General features: G+C 40.5%; 1 protein-coding gene across 1 annotated transcript; it reads right to left on the bottom strand.

The window, feature by feature from the left end:
- Window positions 1–200: 200 nt before the first annotated feature.
- On the bottom strand, window positions 201–25675 carry Amn1 (antagonist of mitotic exit network 1 homolog). The gene is made up of 7 exons (XM_027430034.2): window positions 25543–25675; window positions 18115–18247; window positions 15271–15415; window positions 7167–7384; window positions 6224–6280; window positions 5017–5128; window positions 201–675 (listed from the first exon to the last, which is right to left on the bottom strand). The coding sequence occupies exons 1-7, from the start codon at window positions 25665–25667 to the stop codon at window positions 602–604; spliced, it is 864 nt and encodes a 287-aa protein (XP_027285835.1). The 5' UTR covers window positions 25668–25675; the 3' UTR covers window positions 201–601.
- Between the last annotated feature and the right edge of the window lie 1139 nt (window positions 25676–26814).

Genomic DNA, 26814 nt, shown 5'->3' with positions numbered 1-26814 from the left:
ATCACTAAAGTGAGGCAAGTGCTATACCACTGAGCCACTTTTGCAGCTGAATGTCTCATTTTAATGGGCAAATTATTACTACTGATTTCAGTGAAACAAGTATATCTCTTTCTGTGAAGAGGTAACAGGCCATATGTTCCACATTGCTTTTGGATGAACATTTCATGTAGGTAAAAGCCAGAAGTCAACTCAGAAAGTAATTACGCTTTTAAAAGCATCTTTATTTAGAATTCTACCCACAATGTCTTTTACAACAGCTCAAATACCTACACCAGAGAAAGGACTATAGAGGGAAAATAAGTCATTTGAACTTTTGTTATTAAAGAAACAAACCCAGCCTCCTCTCCATCAAGTACAGTTCACACATACCAGGATCACCATTAAAATAAATAGATGGCTCATCAAACCAACAGGGGATAATAGAAGTGCCAAAATGCTGAGGCTGGTTAACTTAAAAGCACAAACATTTACATTAAGATTGAACTGATTCTCTGGGAGTTACAGCTTAACTAAGACAAAATAATAAATTAGTGTTAAGTGAAAAACAAGTTATTTATAGAGCATATCCTGGACAGGTTCTTGAGATCAGCCTCAGTAAAGATCAATAAACAGACCAAGTCACTTGTTTAAGTTTTCTTGATCCTACTAATTGCTCCAAGACTTCTCGAGAATGATCTATAAAAGAGAACAACAATATATTAATTTATAATAATAAAAGATATTTAATGTTTCATATATAAACTGGATGTAAGATGGGTGTGATAATGCATGCCTTTAATATTAGTACTTGGGAAGTATAGGTAGGAGAGTCAGGAATTTAAGGCAGATCCAGTTCATAAGATGCTGTCTTAGCATAAACAAAAAATAAAATCTAGGTGTGATGACAGCTATTACATGCTTATTGGAAGGATTAAAAACATGAAATATAAAACACAATGGGGCTGGTGAATGAATAGTCTGATCTCTACACACACACTAGATGACACATGCACCCCTCTACACACAAACAAATGTAATTTTTAAAGCACATTAAAAAATTATTTATTTTGCTGGACATGGTGGTGTGCGCCTTTAATCCCAGCACTTGAGAGGCAGAGGCAGGTGCATCTCCATGAGTTCAAGGCCAGCCTGGTCTACAGAACGAATTTCAGGAAAGCTAGGGCTACACAGAAAAACTCTGTTTTGAAAAACAATGTTGATTTACTTTTAAATTTTATGTGCTTATCACTTGTGTGCCTGGTGCTCATAGAGGCCAGAAGAGAATATCAGATTCCCTGGAACTGGAGTTACAGACATCATGGAGGTATTGGTAATTGAACCTGGGTCCTCTGGAAGACCTGAGCTAGATTGCCAGCCCTGGTAAATAAGTGTACTTTTAAAATCCAAAGCACAGTATACAACTGAATAAGTCATTAATAATTAATGTTACTCTTCACTATCATTAGATTTAGCACACCCAAAAATGTAGTTACTTTTTTCTTTTGAGATAGGCTCTTTCCATGTAGCTCTGCTGATCTACACATTGAGAGACCCTGACTCAAAAAAAAAAAAAAAAAAAAAAAAAGGAAAAACAGAAAAATAAGATATTGCACACTTGTAATTCTAGTGCTGGTATGGGTCTCAGTGGATGACTCCTGAAGGACAAGTAAGGTTATCTCTGGCTTTCATAGGCACACAAGCATGTACATATCTCCCCACTCCACACATACACACACACACACACACACACACACACACACACACACACACACGCACCTCACACATAGGAACATACAACATTTTTTTTAAAAGTAAATTAAAAAGAAAAAAAATACAGTCAGATTAGGGGTGTAAGTTAGTGGCACAGTGCTTGCTAAGCATGTGCAAGGTCCTGGGTATAACTCCAGCACCCCAATAAACAAAATCACATGTTAAAAGTAATGAAATGGACAAAGATACAACACACTGAGAACTTCTGTTCAAAGCTGGAGAGACTCTGTAGAAGGAAGGGAAGCACTTCTCAGTTCATTCTGTTGAAGGCCACTACTGTCTTGACATCAAATATAGTCAAAGATACCACAAAAGGAAGGAAGTTAAGAAGAAAGAAAAAAAAAAAAACAAAAACAAATCAAGACCTCTTATGAATATAGGTTCAAAAATCCTTAACAAAACCTGCAATAGCAACTGCAAAATGGTATTACGATTGCTTGGGTTTTAACATGGGAAACTCAATGTATTTACCTTGTATTAGTTTTCCAATGCTGCTGTAACAAGCACCTAATTCAGTGGTTTAAAACAGTACCAATTTATTACTGTACAGTTTTAAAGGGCAGAATACTAAAATGGATCTGATTGGACTAAAATTGGGGTTTGGCCTGTCTGAACTTCTTTTTGGAGGCTCTAAGGAGAATTCACTGAGAATTCTTTCAACTTTAGAGATCTGTTCCTGGAATCCAAGATGACTGGAGGTTTGGGACAATAATTGGCAACTTTCAGGTGAAGAACAAAATAGAATATGATACAAGCTGACAGATGGTGTCTCAGTTACTCTCACCTCTGTTAGGGTCTTAGTTAGGGTTTCTATTGCTATGAAGGGCCACAGCAACTCTTATGAAGGAAAACATTTAATTGTGGTGGCCTGCTTTCTGTTTCAGAGGTTTAGTCCATTATCAGGGCAGGAAGCAAGGCGGCATGCAGACAGACATGGTGCTAGAGAGGAAGCTGGAGCATTCTTACATCTTGACTCACAGGTGACAGAAAGTGGTCTGAGAGACTGCTCAGTATCTTGAGCATATATGAGACTGCCTCCACAGTGATACACTTCCTCTAACAAGACCACACCTTCTAATAGTGCCGATCCCTTTTGGGGCCATTTTCTTTCAAACCACCACAGAGGACCTCAGATTTCAGGTAGGCGTTCAAACACTTAACTCTGCCGCATTAAACAGGTGATGAACCCGAAGTAAAGGAATGTAAAATGTACAAATGTAAAATGAAGGCTGAGATCCAGAGTTTATTCTGCTTTTCATAAGTACAGGCCCAACGGAGGAGTCAGTGCTTTTCGGCAATAACAGTTTCTACGGGTCCATCACAGTGTTAACTGGGGAATTTTGTTTGTTTTTTGATTATTTTTTGTTTATTTTTTTGGTCTTTGAGATTGAGTTTCTCTGTAGGTGAAGCTGTTAACTGGGCTTTTAACAGATGCCTCTTATCAGGATATGGAGTATGTGTGTGCTAGATTTTTCTCAAGTGGTTGTTCTGTTTGGATGATTTTTGTCCTTTATTGATGTGTAATAGCTAATGTTTCTATTGGTGTGATGAAATACCCTGACCAAGGCAACTTATAAAAGAAAGTGTTTAATTGTGCTTATGGGTTCAGAGGGTTAGAGTCTATCTATCCATGAGCAAAAGAATGGTAGCATGAACGGCTGAGAGCTCACTTATTGACCCATAAGTAGGAAGACAGAGAAAACCTGTGAATTGTGTCTTTTAAACTCAAAAGTCTAACTGGGTGGAGGTGGTGCACATCTTTAGTCCTGGCACTTGGCAGAGGCAGACAGATCTGAGTTTGAGGCCAGCCTGGTCTACAAAGCAAGTTCCAGGACAGCCAGAGCTGTTACACAGAGAAACCCTGTCTTGAAAAAACAAAAACCCTCAAAGCCTGCCCTTAGTGACACACCTCCTCCAAGAAGGCCACACCTCCTAGTCATTCCCAAACAGTTTCACCAACTGGAGATCACGTCTTCAAACATCAAACATGAACATGAACATATGAGTATCAGTCTCATTCAAACCCTGGCCCCCAAAGGCTTGTGTCCATATCATAATGCAAAATGCATTTGGTCCAACTTCAAAAGTCTTCACAGTTTTTCAGTCTCAACACTTTTTAAAAGTTCAAAGTTCAGAGTCAATTGGAAGATTCAAAGCAATCCCCCCACCCTACCCCCTTCAGGGCCTCTCTACATAGCCCTGGCAGTCTTTGAACTTCCTATAGAGACCAGGCTGCCCTTAAATTCAAACTGCCTGCTTCTGTCCCTGAAGTTTCAGAATTAAAGGTGTGTACACCCAGTGCACTCTCTTAATTGTAAGCCTTGTAAAATAAAAAAGCTTATTATATACTTCCAACTTATAGTGGCACAGAATATACTTACCATTCTAACAAGGGAGGAATGGGGGCATAGTGAGGAAATACGAGACTAAATAGGGACACACTCCAAATGTTGTAGCTCCATGACAGATGTCAGGGCTTAGATGGCTCCATTTCTCTAGCATTGCTGCCTAGAACTTAGTTCTCTTTAGGGCTGGTTCACTCCCTGTCTGCAGCTCTCCTTTGCAGATGTCTTGGGCTCTGGCATCTCCAATGTAATCCAGGCTTAACTTCCACAGCTTCACAAAATGGGGGCTGGTACTTTTTTGCCTCTAAACTCATTTTTTGGGGGGGGTAGTTCCTTTTTTTTTGCCTCCATATGCACACCACCTCCCATATCCCTTGGGTAGTATATTTTTTAAAAATTTCATTATCCTTAAGTGTTATGGTATTTATTTCATTTTTAAAGCATTAAACAAAATTTTAATTACACAAAGGTTGTCACATAATTGGATACTTCTCTACTTTCTATGGTATTTATTTAAGCTGTTTGGGGCCAGTGAGATGGTTCCATGAGTGAGTAAATTTGCTTGTCACTGAGACAGGCAGAGTTTGATCCCAAAACTCCTATGGTAGAAAGAGAGAACTGACTCCAGCAAGTTACCTTCCGACTTTACATGCCTACCATGGCATGTGAACACATATACATATAAATAAATAAATATTAAGCTTTTGTCTAAGAATCATTTTTCTATTGACTGTGTAAATTTTTTTCCTGATTTGGTTTCTATTAAAAATAGAAGAGGAAATACCAGTTTGATTATTTCCGGATGGTATCCAGAACAATATTTAAGGTAAAATTAGCAGAGATAAATTTTATAATATGTTGTATATGCAAGTTGGTAAAAGATGAAGTCAAGATTTAAATACAAGTAACCTGTCACACTGACCTGTTATTAGGGGACAGCCGTGAAAAAGAAGTATACATATCTGAGGACAGGCAGTCAGAACAGCTTCTACAGCCTTATCAGTTAGATTTATACAATATCCCATGTTAATCTCCTATGTAGAAAACAAAATGAAATAAAAAAATTTAAACTAGATCTATAATAACAGCACAAAAAAGTTTGGAAAAAAATTTATATAAAGAACTAAGGTAACTAACTCCATCTTTTCCTGAGTCCACTTTGTGTCTGCATAGATACTTCTCAGCCCCTTACCCCACCAATAGCCATGTTTGCCTTGGCAACACATTCAGGACTCTGACCATGATCCAAATGTATTAACCAAAATAACTTATGTTTATGATAAATATAAACTAAAATAACTGCTTATAACTCTCTTTAACTCTAGTTCCAAGTGATCTGATATCCTCTTCTGGCTTCCTCACGCATCAGTCATGCATGTAGTGCAGATACATATGCAGGCAAAACACCCAATTGCATTAAATAAAAATAAGTTTGTTTGTTGTTTTACAGGATCTCATCAGGTAACTCTGGCTGGCCTAGAATTTATTGTATAGACCGGGCCGGCCCTGAACTCACAGAGATCTGCCTGCCTCTGCCTCCCAGTGCTGGGATTAAAACACATGAGCCACAACAAACACATTAAAAAAAATGTACATTTGGTGTTTGGCCCGCTGTATGTCTGTGCAAAGTTTGATCCACTGGAACTTGAATTACAGACGATGTGAGCTGCCATGTAGGTGCTGGGAATTGAACCTGGGTTCTCTGGAAGAGCAACCAATGCTCCTAGCCACTGAGCCATCTCTCCAGCCCCAGAACACAAATATTTTTTTAAAAAGGAAAAAAAATAGTATGAAAATCTGGGTATGGAATCACAATCACTGTGATTCTAACTATGGGGAGATTGAGACTGCTGCAAATTCTAGGCCAGTCTGGGCTCAAAATATAAAGCAAAAACAAAAATTCAAACAAACAAATAAAAAACCTTTAAAAGATAAAAGGGCCAGAGGGAAAAGATGTCTCAACAGACAGAGGCCTGCCACTTGAACCTGAAGAACTGAATTCTTCAGAACTAATGTAAAGGTGGAAGGAGAGAACCAAATGTACAAAGTACCCTGCCTTCCCAATAATCATGATTTTTTTCTTGAGGATAAAATAAAGTTTAATATTTTCATAGACATTTAAAAATTACCTCTAATTGTTTGGCACATGGTCCACTAACAAGTGCAACCACACCACTGTCAGACACCTGAGCAAAAGAGAAAATAAATACTTGTGATGGAGACAAGAGAACTTCTAAAGTGCATTAACCATGAAGAATGATTGCCTCCCATTCAGCAAACGTGCATTGTAGTCATATATTCCATCTTTGTTACTTAAAATAGTGAATAGAAATATGTAAATTCTAGTACAATTATTAACCACCCTGTGGCAGTGTAGCATGAAAGAAATTGACTCCTGGAGTTGTTTAACCAAGTGAGCTTGATGTTTCATAACAGAGGACCACACTTTCTGTTTACTGAAAAGCACATCGACCATGATATAGGAGTGAGTTTTGTTTGATCTTTTACAGGAGTTTCACATGGGAAGAAGTAATTTCTCTGACCCCATAGTCCTAGAACAGCAAGAAAAACCACAAAACATGTTATCATACTTTATACACATTCACACATTGTTTTGAGTTAGTGACATGGAAGGATTACAGGGGGGATGTATACCTTATTCCAAGTCATGGCGTAGAGTAGTTATGAGTAAGAAATAAGGAATGTAGGTTGAGATCAAAGCTATGTGTTCACCTTAGCTTTTAGAGTTTGATTTACATGGGGAATACAAAGTATAGGAAGATCATGTTGTTTTTCTTAAAGGTAAGTTATAGTTAAACAAGCTGAATACACAGTGTATAGCTTTAAATGATCTCAAAGTATATGATGAAGCTGGTTACAAGGTTGGGCAAATGTTCTATTTCTGAAGGCAAGCTACACGAGGCATTCCAGAAAAATCATTCTCATACCACCTATACCAAGAAATGGTCAACAATTTCAATAATAACAAAAGAACCAACTGTGATATTCTGATTAGTCATGGATGACAATTGAGGCAGCACATAATTTGCATCAAGTTTATGACTCATTTACCTGAGTAGTTGAAAAATCAACACACTGCAAAAACGGGCAGTTTTTTCCTAATGCCTGTAAGGACTTATCAGTAATACTTAAGCAGCCACCCAGGTCAATGATCTTTAGCAGCTGGCAATTGAGTGCAAGAGCAAGGACTCCTTCATCAGTGACATTGCAGCATCCTTTCAAAGAAATTTCATGTAGGTCGGAACAGGATGAAGCTACAGCTTTTATTCCTAGGGGAAAACACAATTACAATCAGTGAACTTTATGGTCATAAATGTATATTGCAGAATTTAGAATGCCACCAAAATTATCAGAATAGAATTTCTTCAAGCATCAGTTGGACAAGGTAACCTCTGCGGATGCATGTTAGACATACCTAACTTGACAAAGAATAGACTCCAGACTTGACTATAGTAATTACCACACTAGGAATGCAGTAAGATGCTATCTAAGTCCAATGGTCAGAGTTTCCTTGCTTTACCTCAAACTAGTGATATGATTTATGCCCACCAAATGTAGTCGCTGGATGCAATGTTTTCTAGTACTATTGTATTTTAAAGTCATTAGTTTTTTTCTGAGAAATTGGAACCAGTATCCTAGGTTACCCATATTCAGAATAAATAATTTCTTACCTCCTTCAAGTGAGGTCATTATCTTGCATCATTATAAAATTGGCAAATGCTCTATCACTGAGCTGTAGTGTGTGTATGTGTGTGTGTGTGTATGTGCGTGAGCATGCGCGTATATGTAAGAAATGTGACTAAGACAGATTTCCTTTTTTTGAGACAGGGTTTCTCTGTGTAACAGCTCTAGCTTTCCTGGAACTAGCTCTGTTCACCAGGGCGGCCTTAAACTCAGAGATCTGTCTGCCTTTGCCTCCCGAGCGCTGGGATTAAAGGCATGCAGATTTTCATTTTTAGCAATCTCCAACTGTATGTTAGTCATTTTCGAAGTAGTCCATCCCACAACAGGCAAAGTATATCCAGGACAAGGCGTAGAGGCAAGGAAAGTAGATTTATGGAGGTAGCAGTTTTGTTGGTAGTGAGGGCTAGTGGGGGAATTCTTAGAGGTAAAAAGCCCAGATTAAGCTGGGCGTTGGTGGTGCACTCCTTTAATCCCAGCACTTGGGAGGCAGAGGCAGAGGCAGGCAGATCTCTGAATTCAAGGCCAGCCTGGTCTCAAGAGCGAGTGCCAGGATAGGCTCCAAAACTACACAGAGAAACCCTGTCTCGAACCACCCCCCCAAAAAAAGCCCAAATTAAGTTTTCTACCAGGTATTTCCAAGTTCCTGTCACTGGCAAAGAACTCAGAGACCAAGTAAGAAATCAGGAGGAAGTTCTACTACACAGAGTGTAGGATTCTCAAGAAAGCATAATTTACGGGCTTTTCTTGGTAGGCAAGGGCTAGGGGAGGGATGAGGAGTTTGCCATCATGCATCATCCTGGGTTCCTCTCTTTTTCTCTGGTCAGAACATCACAATGGACATAGACCTTCTGTAGCTCTTTCTTTTATTTATACATTCATCCACCCCCCCTCTTCTTTCTTTTCAGGCAGGGAGTCACTGGGTAGTCCAGGCTGGCCTTGAACTCACAACAATCACCCTGTCTCAGCTTCTAGAGTGCTGGAATTACATATGTGAGTCACCATGGCTTGCTTCCTGTCTTAGACATATTCTGCATGTTAAAAACTAAGGAAGGGCACTATAAAGGCTAGATATTCTGGGTTCCATGGCTCTTCAGAAAGATTTGGCAATTAACATATTTTCAACAAAAGGCTAAGAGGAATGGATAGGCAAAAGGGAAAAGAAGCAGAGGGCAAATCAAAAGGAAAAGTCCTGTTAGATACCTATTGTAAACTGAAGTTTCTGTCCCACCTGGTCCTGCAGCTGTTTAGTCCCAAATAAACTCACATGGACTTATATTGATATTAACTGTTTGGCCAATGGCTCAGACTTCTTAATGGCTAGCTCTCTCTCAATTATTAACCCATTTCTATTAATCTGTGTATCTCCACATGGTTTTGGCTTACTACCGGTGATAGCCAGGCCTGTTGCTCTGTCTCAGAAGCTACATGGTGTCTTCCTCGAGACTCACTCTGTGTTCCTCTTCCCAGAATACTTGTAGTCTGGTAACCCTGCCTATATTTCCTGCCTGGCTACATCCTGCCTGTCCATTGGCCAAAACAGCTTTATTCATCAACCAATAAAAGAAACATCCACAGCATACCAAAGGACATACCCTACCCCCCATGAAGATACACTAATTTTTTAGTGATATTGAAATAGGCTTTTGTTAAAACTGCTTTTGTTAAAAAAGGACTGCCTATTCACTCAGACTGACAAGGTGACTAAAAGTAGGATATAAGCCTGACATCTTTCCCTTGTTTTATGTCTGTAACTTTTACTTTTGAGGCAGGCAACATAGGAGATATAGTTCAGCCAGGAACTCTCTTTGGTTTTGATTGTAAACACTCCTTCCTCTTATAATAATGCACGTGGCAGCCCAGCTCCTTTATCTGTGCATTCTATGCACAAATATGTCTAGCAATCTCAGAACTCTTTAAGCCTCCCACCTCCATCAGGCTACTTCTGAAAAATAGTACAGACCCTCTCCAAGACCCCAGGAACAAAAGTATTTCTAGTATATCCAGGTACAAAGAATAGAAGAGTTAATTCAGGATGCACTAGTTTGGGCTATATCACCATAAGGCAAAATTGTGTCTGTTAGTAAACTTTCAGGGAGAATCCCCTATTCACCATTTTGTGCCTATGCATAATTGGGCAGGGAAGGGGAATTATGGGAAGGGACATGCACAATAGGAAAAATTAATATATGATCTAATCTAGCAATCAAAATAGAAAACCACCTAAACTATGCCCTTTAGTCGTCAGCCCTTCTTTAGATTTAACTGATGCAAAAACACTATTCTTACCTGAAAGGGATTAGAGATAGTTTATTCTAGAGCCTGATATGAATGACCATGGCCCTGAACACTAGTCAGGTTATTCCCAATTCCACATCCCAAGTTAGCAGTTTCATGGTATTTTTTATAGTAACAAAACTAAAATAATCCTGAATTAGGGCCCTTGTTTTTGGTTTTTCGAGACAGGGTTTCTCTGTGTAGCTTTGGAGCCTATCCTGGCACTCGCTCTGGAGACCAGGCTGGCCTCGAACTCACAGAGATCTGCCTGCCTCTGCCTCCCGAGTGCTGGGATTAAAGGCGTGCGCCACCAATGCCCGGCTGAATTAGGGCACTTTTAAAATGCATTGATGGGCACATTATTTAGGTGGGTTATAGGGGGGAAAAAGGAAATTATACCTCAGATGCTATCTGTTGGCATGCTCAGTTTTTGGATTGGTGGAAATAAGGAGTTTGTTTTTATATTCCAAAGGATTTATCTTTAGATGACACACAGAGGAAGGCAACAAATGTCTATTAAGAGAGCTAAAAGTAACTGTAATTTGACTCTGGACATACAACATTCCAACTTTGCACACTCACTGAAGTTCTAATCAGTTAATAATTGTCTCAGAAGGTTCAATGCAAGGTGTGACCTTTTCTAAACTGTCCCTTACAACTCTAAAAAAAGAAAACCAAAGCTGTAGCTTGGGTTCCTTAAATATTCCTGAGTGATCCATAGTCAATCTTGAGAGTATATCTTTCTATAATCCGTACTTTGACTTCATTCTGAATAAAATTATCATACCTCCTTTGCAAATCTGTGAGGCCCCCCCCAGCTTTTAGTTCTTTGAATAAGACGCCAAGAATCTAGAAACATTTGGCTCTGACCTACTTGTAACACTGACTTAAAGTACAGTGATAAATAACTGTCTTAAACCTACAGCCATCCTTGATTTAAAGAGCCAAATCTCAGAGGGCAAACTATTTGAGAATAGGAGAATTACTCATGAAGGTGAGGCTTCACTCTGTAGTAAAAGTACCATATGTAGGAAACAGATTGGTTCCCCTAGGTTATAGCAGAGTTAACCATTCCAATACCTTGTGGTACCAGAGCAGAATTGGTCAGTGATAGGTGGAACCTTATCTTGACCAGGACTACTACTTAATTAGGCATCTGTCTTGCTATCCTGCCCTAAATCTTTCTCTACTTAAGCCTAAAGCTTGTGTCAGAACCCCTAAAGATGAACTTGGGATCCCTGGACCTCTTTATCTGCTCTTCCAATGTACACTGATTAAATCTCCTTTCTTTGGTTTTCATCATTACTCATTTCCTTCACTGGTAATTTGGTATGGGTGACACAGTCTAGGTTTCTAGGGCTGCCAGAGCTGGGCTATTGACTTAAAATTCCATATCTGTTGGGGCAAAAGCTCCTGTCCTGGGGATCCTTCTAGACCCTCCCCAATGTTCTCTTTGTGTGGCTATTCATCTGTGTCTTTTATAAATACCATTTGCAATCAACTAGTAAACATCCACTCAAGTGACTAAGGTAACACCATCCTGTCCTGACCTTACCTTGACCCCATTTTGTGTCTGTTGAGGTATTCTTTCAACTGAAAACCCACCCCTTGAATGACTATATCTATCTTGGCAGTACATTTCCACGACCCTAACCATAGCCCAGATGTTTAACCAAAATGACTACTAAATGGATAACCAAAACAACTACTGTGTTCTGTCAAAACGAATGTTACAAGGTTCCCTAACCTACACCTAACAATGATACTGTTGTGTTTTTTATCTTTATAAATGCTGCATCTCTGAACTTCTGGCTGGGAATTCTTTGTGACAAGAGCCTGCTCTGGCTTAAATAAAGGACTCTTATTTGGTCTTATATTAGTGATGGTCTATAACTTTCTCACATGGATTATAACAAAGCACAAGTGTATTCCTGAGTTTTGTGAGCCACAATGACAAGTTATTAAATCCTGAGGAGTGTTGCAGGGTTGTGACCCAGAGACCACTCAGCACCACCAAAGTGTGAATTTAAGAGTCTTTATTTAGCTGGAGAGAAACAGTCCTGCAGAGCAGAGCAGCCTCGAATGCATTTTACAGGGAGCTTTTAAAGGAAAAAATAAAATAAAATAAAATAAAATAAAAAATAAAAACAACACAGAAAAACCAAACTCTAGTTGGCAGTTGCAGGGGGAAGTAAAGCAAGCAAGCAGTTCAACAGAAGCAAAAATCATGCAGTTAGCTGGGGATTTTGATTTTGATTTTTCTAGAACAGGGTTGGTTACTTTCCCATGGGACTTTTCACTGCAGGTTTAGGAAAGGGTGGAGTCAGTTAGACCAAAGATGGTTCCAGCTGGGACAACATGGAGGAACCTTTGCCCTGTCACAAGGAATAAGTTGCAGAAATTCTGTATAGCTGATTAGTCAGAAGTACCTACTGGAGGTCAGGTCTTGGGGACTGGCATATGAACTGGAGACAGTCTTGCAATGCAGATTTAGCTGTGGCATGTGATTCTAACTCCAAGTAGATAATGACAGACCTTAATTAAATAGTAAGAAATACAACTGGGGCTGGCAAGATGGCTCAGTAAGCAAAGGTTCTTGCTGCAAAATCCCTGGAATCCACATGGTGGGAACAAAGAACCAACTCCCCCAAGCTGTCCTCTGACCTCTACAGGGACATACACAGCCAGGAAATAAATTAAAAATGCAAAAACCACCCAGCTGGTATATGGAGAGTAAGATAATTGCTTTGTATAGAGAAATATACTTATTTACTATCAGAATGGCTGTACTTTTTTCCAGGGCTCTTTTTTTAGTGAGTTATTTTTCTTGTAACCATTTAAAAACACATTTGTTTAAAGTATTATGAGTATCCCAAGTGGATAACCAAAATGATTGGGGAATACAGTCAACTAGTCAAACGATTATCCAGAAACCTACTTATGCAAGTAATTCCTTTCTTCCTTCCTCCCTGCCTTCCTTCCTTTTCTTTGAGACAGTCTCATAACAGAGCCCAAGCAGCCTGAAACTTCAGGTCCTTCTGCCTCAGACTTCTGAGTGTTGGGATTACAGGTGTATGCTACCTATATCCAGCTAAGTACTTCTTTATTGTACTGAAAAAGAATAAAGTTCAAATCCTGAACTGAAAAATGATCTATACTAGAAAAAAAATGAAAACCCCAAAAAACTTAACCAAATATAAAAATCCACTATTTCATGTAATTACTCTGAGAAAATAGTCTGGATATAAAACATGTACTGCATAGTCATGTAGGGAGAATCCCACCATGCCCAATCACAGGTGGTCACAGGTACACAGAAGGGATGGGATAAAAGAACTAAGGAAAGAGGAGGCTCTTGCCCTCTTTTGGGGTTCAAGCCAGGTCTCGGAGTGCATCTGAGACTGGGCTGCTCGGAGTGCCAATCTGGTTATCGGCTTCTTGTGTGAGTATCCCTTCATAATAAATATACCGTTTAGATATAAATATACTGTGTTAGATTCTGTTCCCAATCATAGTCATTTTTAAATTTTTATTTTATATGTATAGATGTTGTTCCTGAATGTATATCTGTGTGGCATGTGTATGTGGTGCCCAAAGAGTTGAGAAGAAGGTATTGGATTCTATGGAACTGATGTTACAGCAATGTGGGTGCTGTAAGCAGCCATTCGGGTCAACTTGGTTCCTCTACAAGAGCAGCAAGTGCTCTTAACTGCTGAGTCATCCTCCTAGCCACAACCTTCCTTAAATTTTCTGGTTTTAGTTTTAGACAGTTTTATAAAGATTGCCTCGTTTATCTGATTTATCTTGGCCTTTTGAGATAGAGTATCTTGTAGATCACCAAGTCTAAAATTCAATATATAGCTGGCTGAGAATGCCCCTGATCTCTTGATCTATCTGCCTTCACCCTTCAAGTGTTGGGTTTACAAATAAGAGCCACCCCACCCATCTTAATCTGATGATTGTTTCTAATACTGCATCAAAAAAGTAGTGGTAAAAGCCTTTATTTCCAGCACCCAGGAGGCAGATTGCAAGAGGATCTCTATGAGTTTGAGGCCAGCCAGGGATGTAGTGAGATCCTATCTCAACAAACAATAAACAAATAAATAACAAGCAAAGTGCCTTGACCACACCGGAGGTTGAGGCAAGAGGATTACTAAGAGTTCCACGATAAACTGGTCTACAAAGTGAATACCAAGCCAGCCAACAGCAATATACTAAGACCTAACCCAAAAAACCAAAACAATAGTTTTCGCTTTCTTTTTGTAACAGTTTCATAGTATTCCAGGCTGACCTCAAACTGGCTACGTAGCTCAGGCTGTCCTTAAACTCTTTTTCTTTTTTCCTTTTTTTTTTTTTTTTTTTTTTTTTTTTTTGAGACAGGGTTTCTCTGTGGCTTTGGAGGCTGTCCTGGAACTAGCTCTTGTAGACCAGGCTGGTCTCAAACTCACAGAGATCCGCCTGCCTCTGCCTCTCAAGTGCTGGGATCAAAGGCGTTCGCCACCACCACCTGGCTGTCCTTAAACTCTTGATCCTCCTGCTGCTACCTCCCAAATATAGAGATCACAGGCTTTTGTTATCACACCTGGCTAACAACAAAGACCTTAACCTTAACCAAATATCAACTGGCCATATCTTATACTATAACAGGCAAAATGTTTAAAATACTGTAGTATTATTTCAAATATGTTTAAAATATAAGGCAGGTACTTAACATGTTTCTTAAATGGTTATCAAGAATTCTAATTTGAATTATTTTTCTTCTTACTCTGATTTATTTTTTTAGTCTGATTAGTTTTACTGATATGTATATGTATATATGTGTGTGTGTGTGTGTATACTCTTTATATGCTCTTGCTATGTAGGCACAGGCTAGCTTGAAACTTGCTATGTAAAGCCTCAAATTTGCAATGATCTTTTCTCTGCCTCTCTTAGTACTAGAATTACAGTTATATGCCTAGCTCATATCCTCTTTCTCTCTTTTTAACAAATTTAATTAACATACAAAATAATGTTTCATTTTAACATTTTCATACATATATGCCTTTGTACCTTGCTCATATTCTCCTCTAACTTCTCCCTCTCCCCACTTTGTTGGTACCTTTATATTCTCCTCTAAGATATTTTTTCTTCTTTGCTCAAAAATTGTATCAGGTGCCAAGTATAGGCCTGCCCATGGACTCAGTGATCATAAACATACCTTCTGATGTTATGCTATTTCTATGTTCTCTGGAGGATTTTAGATTTAGTGCCTTCAGTTTTCTGCATTTACACAGGTGCTGGAGAGCCAAGTCTGAGATATCACAGCTCCTCAGATCTAGTCTTTGGACTTCGGGATGTAACACCTGTAACAAATACATGATTTTGAAAAAATTAATAAAAGAAAAAAGACTTTTGCAACTCTAAGCCATCTCTCTAGGCCCCAAGTTAAGTTTTCTGTAAGCGCATGTATTCCACATCTGGTGGTGGTAACAGGTGATTGATGAGAAATATAGCCAAGAATGTAGGATTTAATCCATGCAGAGAAGATGAAGCAGGAAAAACAAACAAACAAACAAACAACAAAAACAAGTTAGCTTCTAGCTGGAACTGCAACATTCAGTGCTTAAAGTCTTCAACACTGAAGTCGCTGGTGCAGAGAAAGGACCCTGGAGACCACAGTATTGGTTATCTCCTACTGGCATTTCTGACTCACTCAACTGGACCTATGTGCTTCTGATCAGCAGGTACTGTTTCCAAGGAAAAAGGCAAGATCCTTTCAAACATTCTCAGTCAAATGACCTGATGGTAGGTACAGGGATAACCAATCCCTTTAGGATACATATCTCTCCTTTACTGTCACTGAAAAACCTAAACGACTCTTCTAGCATTGCCAGCTCTTAGTTAAGTGAAAAATCCCAATTTTGCAGGTCACATAGCTGAGCAATATTAGGCAGACAACACCACTAGCTGTGAGGAAGATAACACCCCTGCCTGGGGGTTGTGTTAACATTAACTGAGATTACAGTGCAGGGACTTGACAAGTATTGCTGCTAACAAATGTCTGATGGGTGAGCTAAATAGAAAGCAACACTTGACATCTGTCTCTAGATTATGTCTGTCTCTTTATTGCCTTCATCTTTGGGTTAAATCTTACATAGTTCTATATGTAGACATGATGAACATCTGAGAAATGCAGGGTTAACTTGACCTAGAGTTGTCTAGTCTTTTCTCAGACCCACTTAGGGCTAAAGATGCCTACCAGCCACCATGAAGAGAAGTCCCAGATAATAAAAGGAATAGAACGAGGTGGCACCGAGTTCTTGGAAGATCTTTGTCGATTCCCAGAAAGTACATTTATCAGTCCCTCTACCCTCGCATTGTCCCTGCAGGGAGATGTTCATTTGTGAGCAAAGCTCCCACTTCTTCATTCTCCAGCCACTGAACACATTTTTGTGTTCCAGCATTTGTCTCTTAGATACTAGATATTACAGGCAAGGTATTTAGTTGTAGGGTACTAGCCCTGGCTGGCCTGGTGCTCATCTCGAACCACCTGCCTCTGCCTTCTTAATGCTGGGATTAAAGGCCTGTACCACTATACCTGGGCCTAGTATTACTTCTTTTAACATGTTTTTCAGTCTTTTGTTTAAAAATATTTTTTGTTTAAAAATAATTATTACTATTATTTGTGTGTATGTGTGTGTGTGTGTGTGTGGTGTATGTCATAGTACATGCATAGAGGTCAGAGGTCAATTTTGGAGAGTTATTCTCTTCTTCAACTAGGTTTTGGGGACTGAATTCAGGTCATTAGGCTTGCCTGGCAAGTGTTTTCCCCATTGAACCCCAGCCTCTTTTTTGATTTCCTGAAACACTCTCATGTAACTTTTATCCTCAAAGTCACTATTTAGACAAGACTGGCCTTGAGCTCCTGATCCTCTTGCCTCAGCCTCTCAAATGCTGGAATTATAGATAAAGACTACCATACCTTTTTATTGTAGTTTTGAGGCAGGGTCTCTATATATCCCTGGTTATTCTGGAACTCATTATCTAGAGCAGGTAGGCCTCAAAAATCACAGAGATATGCCTGCCTCTGCATCCTGCGTGCTAGGATTAAAGGTGAAAGCCATCATGCTTGGCCTCACCATGTCTTTTTAAGATTTTTTTTTAGATTTATTTTTTTATTTTAGATTTTATTTTTTATACAGTGTTCTGACTGCATGCCAGAAGAGGGCAACAGGTCTCATTATGGATGGTTGTAAGCTACCATGTGGTTGCTGGGAATTGAATTTAGGACCTCTGCAAGAGCAAGCACTGGTCTTAACCTCTGAGCCATCTCTCTAGCTCCAATTTTTTTTTTTTAAATGTGTGTGTGGGTGACTAAGGAGGCTTGGTTGGCATTGGATCCCTAGGAACCAGAGTTACAGGCAGTTTTAAGGCTTCTGATGTGGATGAGGGTACTTAACTCTGGACCTGTAGAAAAGTAGCAAGTAATTTTAGCTGCTGAGACATCTCTCCACTCCCTTCTTTTTTCCTCCTCCTCCTCCTCCTCTTCTTCATCTTCTTCTTCTTCTTTTTTTTCTTTTTTTTCAGAGACATACTGGCCTAGAACTCACTATGTAGCCCAGGCTGACTGGAAACTCATGGCAAATCTCCTGCTTCTGACTCCTGAGTACTAGAATTACACGCATAATCTACCATGTCCAACTGTCTTTCATTGTTTGGAGTAGTTAGTACATGTCCATTGTTTTGGGGATCTACTGTTCAGTATTTCCTTGAGGCCAATAAATAATGGCTCAGTTTCTAAGCAGGCAGATCGCTATGAGTTCAAGGCCATCCAGGGCAGTGAAACCCTGTCTCAAAAGCAGCAACCACAATAAAAAGGTTTTGATATATACTGAAGTGTAGGGAGAGGGGGGAGGGGAAGGGAGGAGAGGATAGCAGAAGACAGCACACATCCGAAGGTGGGTGCTGGCTTCTCAAGTCAGAGTCCTATTTTAAGACAATTAACAATCTTACTACATACTCTCTTTTAACGAAGCATAATTGTATAGGTATACATTCTTACCTCATTTATATTGGAATCTGTTATCCGGCCCCGGGTGCTCATTATTTTAATCAGTCTATCTTTGATGTTGGGAGGCAAATATTTAATATCTGAGATATATCTGGAAATATTGATTATTAGGCACCGAAGACATCTGAAATACAAACACAATATAGTAGATTACACTGTGTCTGCACTGGTTACTTACACTTAACAATTTGCTTGTCAGCAGTTAGTCCTTTCATAAAAGTTACAAATTTAGCTTGACAAGATTCATAATCACTGTGTATGTAAAGTTATATATGACATGACATTTTTCTTTACCACTTTACCTCTGTATACCCTTTGTCAATATGTATTTTAAAATTTTGCTTTGAAACAGAGTCTCATGTAGCCGAGGCTTGCCTCTAACCCACTGTTCTGTAGCACAGGATGACCTGGAACTCCTAGTCCTCCTGGCTTACAATTAGAATTCTAGGATAACAGGCTTGACTTTACTAAAATACATTTTAAGGAGAGCATGGTAGTGTATGACTGTAACACTAGTACCAGGAAGTGGTAGGAGATCAGGAGTTATCATCAGTGAGTTGGAGACTAACCTGAGCTACATCAGACTCCATCTCAGAAAACCAAAACCAGGACTGGAAAGATTGTTCATCCATTAAAAGCACTGGCTGCTTTTCCAGAGGACAGGGGTTTGATTCTCAGAATGCATATGACAGCTTACTGTAATTCTAGTTCCAGGGGATCTTATGTAGTATGAATAATAAAAACCCAGTGAAGATCAGAAAAGCAAAGCAGCCAGCCAGTAGCTCTTACGCCTACCAAGTCTGAAATGGGAATCCTGTCCTCCATATGACTGGGAACTGAATCTCACATGAGACTTTTTGTTTCTTCCTTATATAGCACTCTAGTTCTGGAATTAAAGGCATGAGCTCTGTTTCTCTTTTAGACTGGTTCACTCTTGTGTAGCCCAGGGTGGTCTTGGACTCACAAAATTCATCTGCCTTTGTCTCCTGAGTCCTGGGATTAAAGATGGGTACCACCACTGCCTGGCCTCTAAAGCTAACTAGTATGGCTAGCTTTGCATTCTGATCCCCAGGCAAGCTTTATTAAATAATAAACAATGTATCACTACAGTGTTATGCCCTCTTCTGGCAGCCATAGACACCAGCTATGTATGTGGTGTACTGACATCCATACATTCAGAGCACGCTGTCCATACACATAAAACAATTTTCAAAAACTGTATATGGGCAACAAATGACTAGAGAAAAAAGTATAATCACAAAGATTCTATGGAGAGTACAAATCAGTAACCTGCATATGCAATTATAGGATGAGGTAACCACTAAGACCCTGAAGCAGTTGAGGACAACTTAACCAAGATTTCATTATGGCACATTGATTATTTCAGGATAAATAGGCTCTCTGACCTATCCTCTCCTACACTAGCAAGAAATCCCTTTGAGCAGGATGCCTTTCTCTGAACCATATCCAGAAATAACCTTAATCCTAGAGCCTGGGCCGTGTAGTTGCCAAAGGCCATACAAACTTTACACCCCTCCTTATAGCTCTCACTGTCAGCTCTAGAGTTTATTGCCTAGCTCAGACCCCTCTGTCCCGCTATCTCTTCACGCATTGCTCTTTGCCAAAAATGTGCTAAATAAAGCCTTCCACTTTGACTATTTCTCTGAAAGAATAAAGACTCTTTATTACAATGTGACCAACATGTCTTACAGCTTCAAATTCTAACTATCTGATAAACTCATACCTGTGCCAAGTAGTTACAAATTCTGTCTACAAATACCACTATATATACCGAATTTTAATGCACAAATGATGATGTATACTTGTTATCATTTTTTTAGTGCAATCTTTATTTTTTTCTTTCCTCTTTTGAATATTTCCATCCTCCCCTTTCTGCCGTTATCTAACCTCCATTAGTGTCTTATGTTAACCTAGGGCACAGTCTTTCTTTGTCCATGCTTGTATACACAACCCCACATGGACATATAAAAGGGATATTGTGAAAGGAGGTATGATAATTTCCTAGAACAGCATCCCAATATATTTACTTCTCAATATACCTCCTTGATAACTGGTTTTTCCGAGACAAGGGTTTCTCTGTGTAGCTTTGAAGTCTGTCCTGGAACTTACTCTGTAGACCAGGCTGGCCTTGAACTCAGAGATCTGCCTGCCTCTGCCTCCTGAGTGCTGTGATTAAAGGCCTGCATCACTATTGTCTAGCTAATACATAAAATATTCTCAAAAAATTTTAACACACATTTATTTATGTGTATATGTCGTCGTGAATATATATATATATGAGTCATTGTACACAGGTGGAAATCCGAGGCCCATCTACTAGAGTCACTTCTCTTGTTTCATTGTGTGGCTCCCAGGAATTGAATTGACTTGGAGACATGCATCTTTATCCATTGAGCCATCTCTCCAGCCCTTGATATTTTCATTTTTTGAGTTCTAGATATTAATCTAGATATTAGATGTATAGCTGGCAAAGATCTTTTCCCCTCAAAATATTTCTTCCCATTTCCTTTGCTTTGCAAAGGTACTTTTTTGCTTTTCTTTTTTTAATCTCATTCAATCCTACCTGCCAATTCCTCGATCTATTTCTCTGAGTTATTGCACTCATTTTCAGATAGTCCATTCATATGCCTATGCTTTCCTCTAGCAGTTTCAGGGTTTTGGGTCTTACATTAAGGCATTAAGGCCTTTGATCCACGCTAAGTTGATTTTTATATGGGAAGATAGGGATATAGTTTTATTTTTCTAAATGCCTTCCCAGAATCAGCTGCCAAAAAGACTGCCTTTTTTTCTAATGTGTATTTTTGGCACTGTCTTAGTCACTATTCTATTGCTGTGAAGAGACACCATAACCAAAGCACCTCCTCCTCTTTTTGTTTTTTTTCAAGACAGGGTTTCTCTGTGTAGCTTTGGAGCCTTTCCTGGCACTCTCTCTGGAGACCAGGCAGGCCTCGAACTCACAGAGATCCGCCTGACTCTGTGGGATTAAAGGCGTGCACCAACGCCCGGCCAAGGCAACTCTTCTAAAAGAAAGCATTTAATAGGGGCTTGCTTACAGTTTTAGATGTTTAATCCATTTATCATGATGGCATGCAGGCAGTTGCTGGAGTACTAGCTGGGAGCTACATCCTGACCCATAGGTAGAATGAGAGAGAGTGTCACTGGCCCTGGCTTGGGCTTTTGAAACCTCAAAGTCCACCCTTCAGTGACACACTTCCTCCAACAAGACCACAACTTCTAATCCTTCTAATCCTATCAAAGAGTTTCATTTCTCTGACCAAACACTCAAATTTATGAGCCTATGGGGGGGCATTCTTATTCAAACCACCATACTCCACTCCCAACCCCTAAAGGCTTGTAGCTATATCATAATGTAAAAAATGCATTCAGTATAACTCCACAAGTCCCCATAGTTTATCCCACTCTCAAAACTGTTTAAAAGTTCAAAGTTCAAAGTCTCTTCTGAGACTCATGGCAATCTCTGAACTCTAACTCCCCTGTAAAATCAAAAGGCAAATCAGAAACTTCCAACAATGACACAGTGTTTTGATAAATCTTTCTGCCAAAAGCCGCCTGAGCCCCAGCGCCATGTGTGAGCTTTACCCAAGCTGCCCGCCCGAGTTAGGGCCCAAATGAATACACAGAAACTTGTATTAGGTACAATGATGCTTGGCCAATGACTAGGATTCCTCATCTGCTAGCTCAGTCTTAATTATTATAAATCTATATATTTTATAAGACTTATCTTATCAGACGCCATATTGGCGTCCCTCCTAGCTGGTGGATCACATTGTGCCACTGGAGCAGGAGTGGAGGGGAAAAGAGAGGCCCTTCCTGTTTCTCCTTCGCTTAAATATAGGACTCCTTTCTATGTCACTTCCTGCCTGGATCACACTTCTCTACTACATTTCCCAGAATCCTCTTTGACTCCTAGTCCCGTCTACTTGCTGTCTCATTGGCCAAATAGTATTTTATTTAACAATCAATAAGATAAATGTACACAGTACATTCCCCATCAACACAGAATATACATTACCATTCCAAAAGGGAGGAAAGAGAGCATAGTGAGGAAATAGTGGAACAAATCATGATCAAAACTAGCAGGGCAAACCCCAAATTCAGCTTTATTGACTGCAACATACTTCAGTTTCTTGTGTTGGTTCCACACTTGGTATTCAGGTTTTCTTGGCAAGTATCCCACAAATTTGTCATTTGTCCCATAATATATTGGGGTCTCCAAGACAATCCAGGCTTTATCTTCACAGTTTCACACAATGTCCTTTCTGGGCCTCCATAGAGGGACACCCCTGGCATTAGTGGCTTGCCTTAGCCACAGAGGGAGATTCCATAATCTCTTTCTTATATCCTTATATATATAAGAAATATATATATTTCTTATATACTCTAAAGCTGGAAGCAAGTGGCTGAAGCGGCCAAATTCTTCTTCTTGCTGGGGTTAGAACATGGCTACTTCAATGACATTTGCATGGGCTTTCTGTTGTTGATGTTTTCCTTCACTGCTTAGCTTTCCTTTAATTCCTTTTCATAAGTTGGATGCTTAGCTGGGTGGGGTCTTCCCCTGAGGTCAGCACTCTCTTTATTCTATTTAGCACCAGGCTTTTCTTTCAACTTTTTTTTTTTTGTCTCCTTGAACACTGTGTTCAGCTTGGTCATCTTTCATTATAGATGTGCATATAAAATGATTACTAATAACCCCATAACATAGTCAATACTGCTAGGCTATCTTGAAATCTCTTCTGCCAAAAACTCTTCAATTTAGCCTCAGGCAGATTGTTTTGGACAAGGGCCACATTTTTTGCCAAAATATCCTAAGAATGGTCTCTAGACCACTTGCTAATATCCTTCTCCTCTGAAGCTTCTTTCTGGGCACCCCAGAGTTCAAACTGCACTCAACTGCACTGTCTTCAATGTTCCTACTAGTAGTAAGCCCAGTAAGCCCCACTTAATGTTTCCAAAGTCCCAAAGTCTTCCATATTTCTCAAATAAACAGCATGACAAGGCCTGTCCAGTCATACCCCACTCCCGGGCACCAAAATCTGTATTAGTCAGTGTCATAGGATTTCTATTGCTGTGGCAAAATATGACTAGAAAGCAAGTTGGGGAGGAAAGGGTTTATTTGGATCACACTTTAGCATTGTTGTTCATCACTAAAGTCAGGACAGGAACTCAAACAGGGCAAGACCCTTGAGGTAGGAGCTGATGGAGAGGGTATGGAGAGGTACTGCTTACTGGCTTGCTTTCCATGGTTTGCTCAACCCACCTTCTTTTAGAACACAAAGCATCAGCCCAGGGATGGCACCACCCACCATGAGCTGGGTCCTCCCTCATTGATCACTAAATGAGAAAATGCCTTATAGGAGGTATTTCCTCATCTGAAGCTCCTTCCTCTGATGACTTTAGCTTGTGTCAAGTTGAGAAACAAAACCTACCCATTACAGTTAGGGTTCTCTAAAGGAACAGAACTTAAAGAATATATACATGGAATTTATTAGAATGGCTACATGGTATGGTTCAGCTAGACCAACAAGATGGTTGTCTATCAACAGAATCCAAGAATCAGTGGTTGTTCAGTCCATGAGGGTGGATGTCTCAGCTGGTCTTCAGTATACACTGGAATCCCGAAGAAGTAGGGCTCTAATGCCAGTGAAGGAATAGACTTGCTAGCAAGAGCAAGTGCAAGCAGGCAGAGACCCAGCTTCCTTCTTCCATGCCCTTTATACAGGCTATAAGCAGAAGGCATGGTGACTTGATTCTTCTCTTTCCTTGGTGCCTCTATTCAAAGACCATTACTAGATGCCGGATCTAAAGGGTTCTCTTAGGTTGTGCTAATCAAGGTGCTGGTCAGGGAGGAGGTAAGGAACAGAAGGCAGGATGTAAATCAAGCCCTGTTTCTTAAATAGACATTCCCATCTGCTGGACTTTGGTGTTTTTGGCATAGCTGAATGCTACTCTGACATGAGATCCTTACTTTGTTACAAAACAGAAACAACTTGCTCAACCAACTGTTAGTTCCAGGCTGTAGTTCCTCACTCAAAGGGTTGCAAACTCTAGGCCTAATGACAAATGGACCTTTACATAAGGAACAAAATCCAGTTATGACAATACAAATCATGTACTCATCCTTTTGTTTTAGTTCCAAATTTCCAATAATTTTTCTGAACTGTTACTTTATTTCCTTTCCACTAAATAGTGTTTTAAGTTCTGTCCCACAGAGTCAAGTGTGTCAATGTATATTGGTAAACTCAACACTCTGAGGAACAGGCAGGACGGATCTGAAGTTCAGGGTCATCCTCTGCCTCGTAGTGAGTCCAACGCCAGCCTGGGCTACATGAGATCCTGTGCTCGAAAAGCCAAAAGCAAAAGCACAAGCTGGTGGTAATAACTGAAGCCTGTAATCTTACTCAGAAGTAAGGCTCAAGAGTTCAAAGTCAGCCTGGTATGTGAGTCTGACACCATCCTGGCCTACATGAGATCTTGCCTCAAAACAAAAGGGTTGGGGATGTAGCTGAGTTGTTATTATGCTTATTTAGTACCCAGGAGGCCTAGGTAAACCGTGTATAGTAGTGTATGCCTTTAATCTCAGCATTCAGGGAGCGGAAGTGTGTTCAAGGCCAGCATGGACTACATGGGACTGTCTCATGAGGAAAAAAAATAACAAAGAAATTCAGAAGAAAACACTGGAAGCTAGGCAAGAAATAACATTTGCTCATGGAATGTTAGATGCCATCAATAGAACCAAGTAGTCTGTCTTTGTAGCTTTCATTTTTTATTTTTGTTTTGTTTTCTAGACAGGGTTTCTCTGTGTAACAGACCTGGCTGTCCTAGAATTCGCTCTGCAGACCAGGCTGGCCTCGAACTCATAAAGATCTGCCTGCCTCTGCCTCTCTAATGCTGGGATTAAAGGTGTGAGCCACAACCGCCCAGCAAAGCTTTTCAAATTTTTATTTATTTGCTTTAGAGGGGCTGTGTCTCACAACATAACCCCGCTAGCCTCGAACTCGAGGCAACCCTCTTGTTTCGGTTCCCAGGAGGCTGGGATCGCAGGCGTGAACTGCCATGCCCTACTGTTGCCGAATTTTAGAGGTGCCCCTGCCCTGAGAGTATGTTACTGTCCATGGTCCCAGGATGGCGAACCGCGCCCGCGCTTGCTGAGGTTTGTCCAGCCCGGTTAGTGCTTTTGTTCTGCCTGGGTAATCCACGCCCATCCGAGTACGGCCATCGGGTGGAGCCGCCGCTCCGCAGTGCACCGCGGCGGCCGGGGACTGGGAACTGGTGGAGATGAAGCAGATGAGGGAAGGGGCTGGGAGCCGGCGCGGACGGACGGACGGACGGACGGACGGACGGAGGTGCCGGGGAGACACGAAGGGGGGGCGGACTCACAGTTCCACGAGTTGACCGACCAGTTGTGAGGAAGGCATCGCTGCCGCCCTCGAAAGCCTGGACCACAGCCGCGAGACTCCACAGCCGGCTTCCGGTCGCGCAGGACGCGGAAGCCCAAATGACATCACACGGAGTAGGGCCTGGGGGTTGGCCACATTCGGAGCAGGGGCGGAGCTGCGCGAAACGTCCCCTGGGACTTGTAGTTCTTGCTGTCCACGGTTGCCCCGTCCTGCCTGCTCCTCCTGCCAGCCTGGCTCCCTAAACCACTGTTCAGGCAAAGGCTGCTGGCAACTCATTGCTTTTGCTAGTGGGATGCCGGGTTCCGTGATACAAGACACTGGTTAGACATGGACGCCACCGACTTCAAACGCACGTTTTACGGATAGCAGTAGCCATCTCCACTGAGTACTCCTAAAGCAAGAGCTGAGACATGCACTCTTATGTGATTTCAGGAATGATACATATTCCTTATAATCTCGCTAAATTGAAATTGTTTAGCTTTCAGATGAGAACACTCCATACCAACCCATAAACTTAGAATGCCATAGTGCCAGAGACAGTCTCGTGAAGGGGCCTGGCTTCCCACAAGCAGGATCCTCTTTTAATGGATCTGCTGTAGAAGAGTCGCTGCTTTTTTGTTTGTTTGTTTGGTTGGTTGGTTGGTTTTGGTTTATCGAGACAGGGTTTCTCTGTGTAGTTTTGGAACCTATCCTGGCACTCACTCTGGAGACCAGGCTGGTCTCGAACTCACAGAGATCTGCCTGCCTCTGCCTCCCGAGTGCTGGGATTAAAGGCGTGTGCCACCAATGCCTGGCTAATTTCCTGGTTTTAAGGGACAGACCCAACTGGGTGGTGGATCTGATCTTAAAGTCACATGATCTAACAAAGGTCATCAGAGGGAGTAGGAGACAAGAAAGGATAATGAGGGTTGGGGTTGTGAAAATGATCAAAATTCATTATATTCATTTATGAAAATATTAGCAAAACTATATGGTTTATAATTAATCTGTGCTGATAAAAATGTTTAAACTCTCTTCGTTTGACTGAATGAGTTTAAACAGAGTCTTACCATATAGCCTGTGAACTTACTTTGTAAACCAGGCTGGCCTGGAACTCACAGAGATCCACCTGCCTCTGCCTCCTGAGTGCTGGGATCAAAGTCGTGCACCATTGCCACCTGGCTTAACTTTTAACTCTTAATAAAAAAGAAAAGAATTTTATTATACTTTATTGTTCTAATAGGTTATAGAGTATAAACAAATTACTTTTCTT

The sequence above is a fragment of the Cricetulus griseus genome, chromosome 8, assembly GCF_003668045.3.
Source record: "Cricetulus griseus strain 17A/GY chromosome 8, alternate assembly CriGri-PICRH-1.0, whole genome shotgun sequence".
NCBI classification, from domain to species: Eukaryota; Metazoa; Chordata; class Mammalia; order Rodentia; family Cricetidae; genus Cricetulus; species Cricetulus griseus.
Note: the sequence above shows the minus strand (reverse complement) of the source record. Positions and strands in the feature narration are given on the sequence as shown.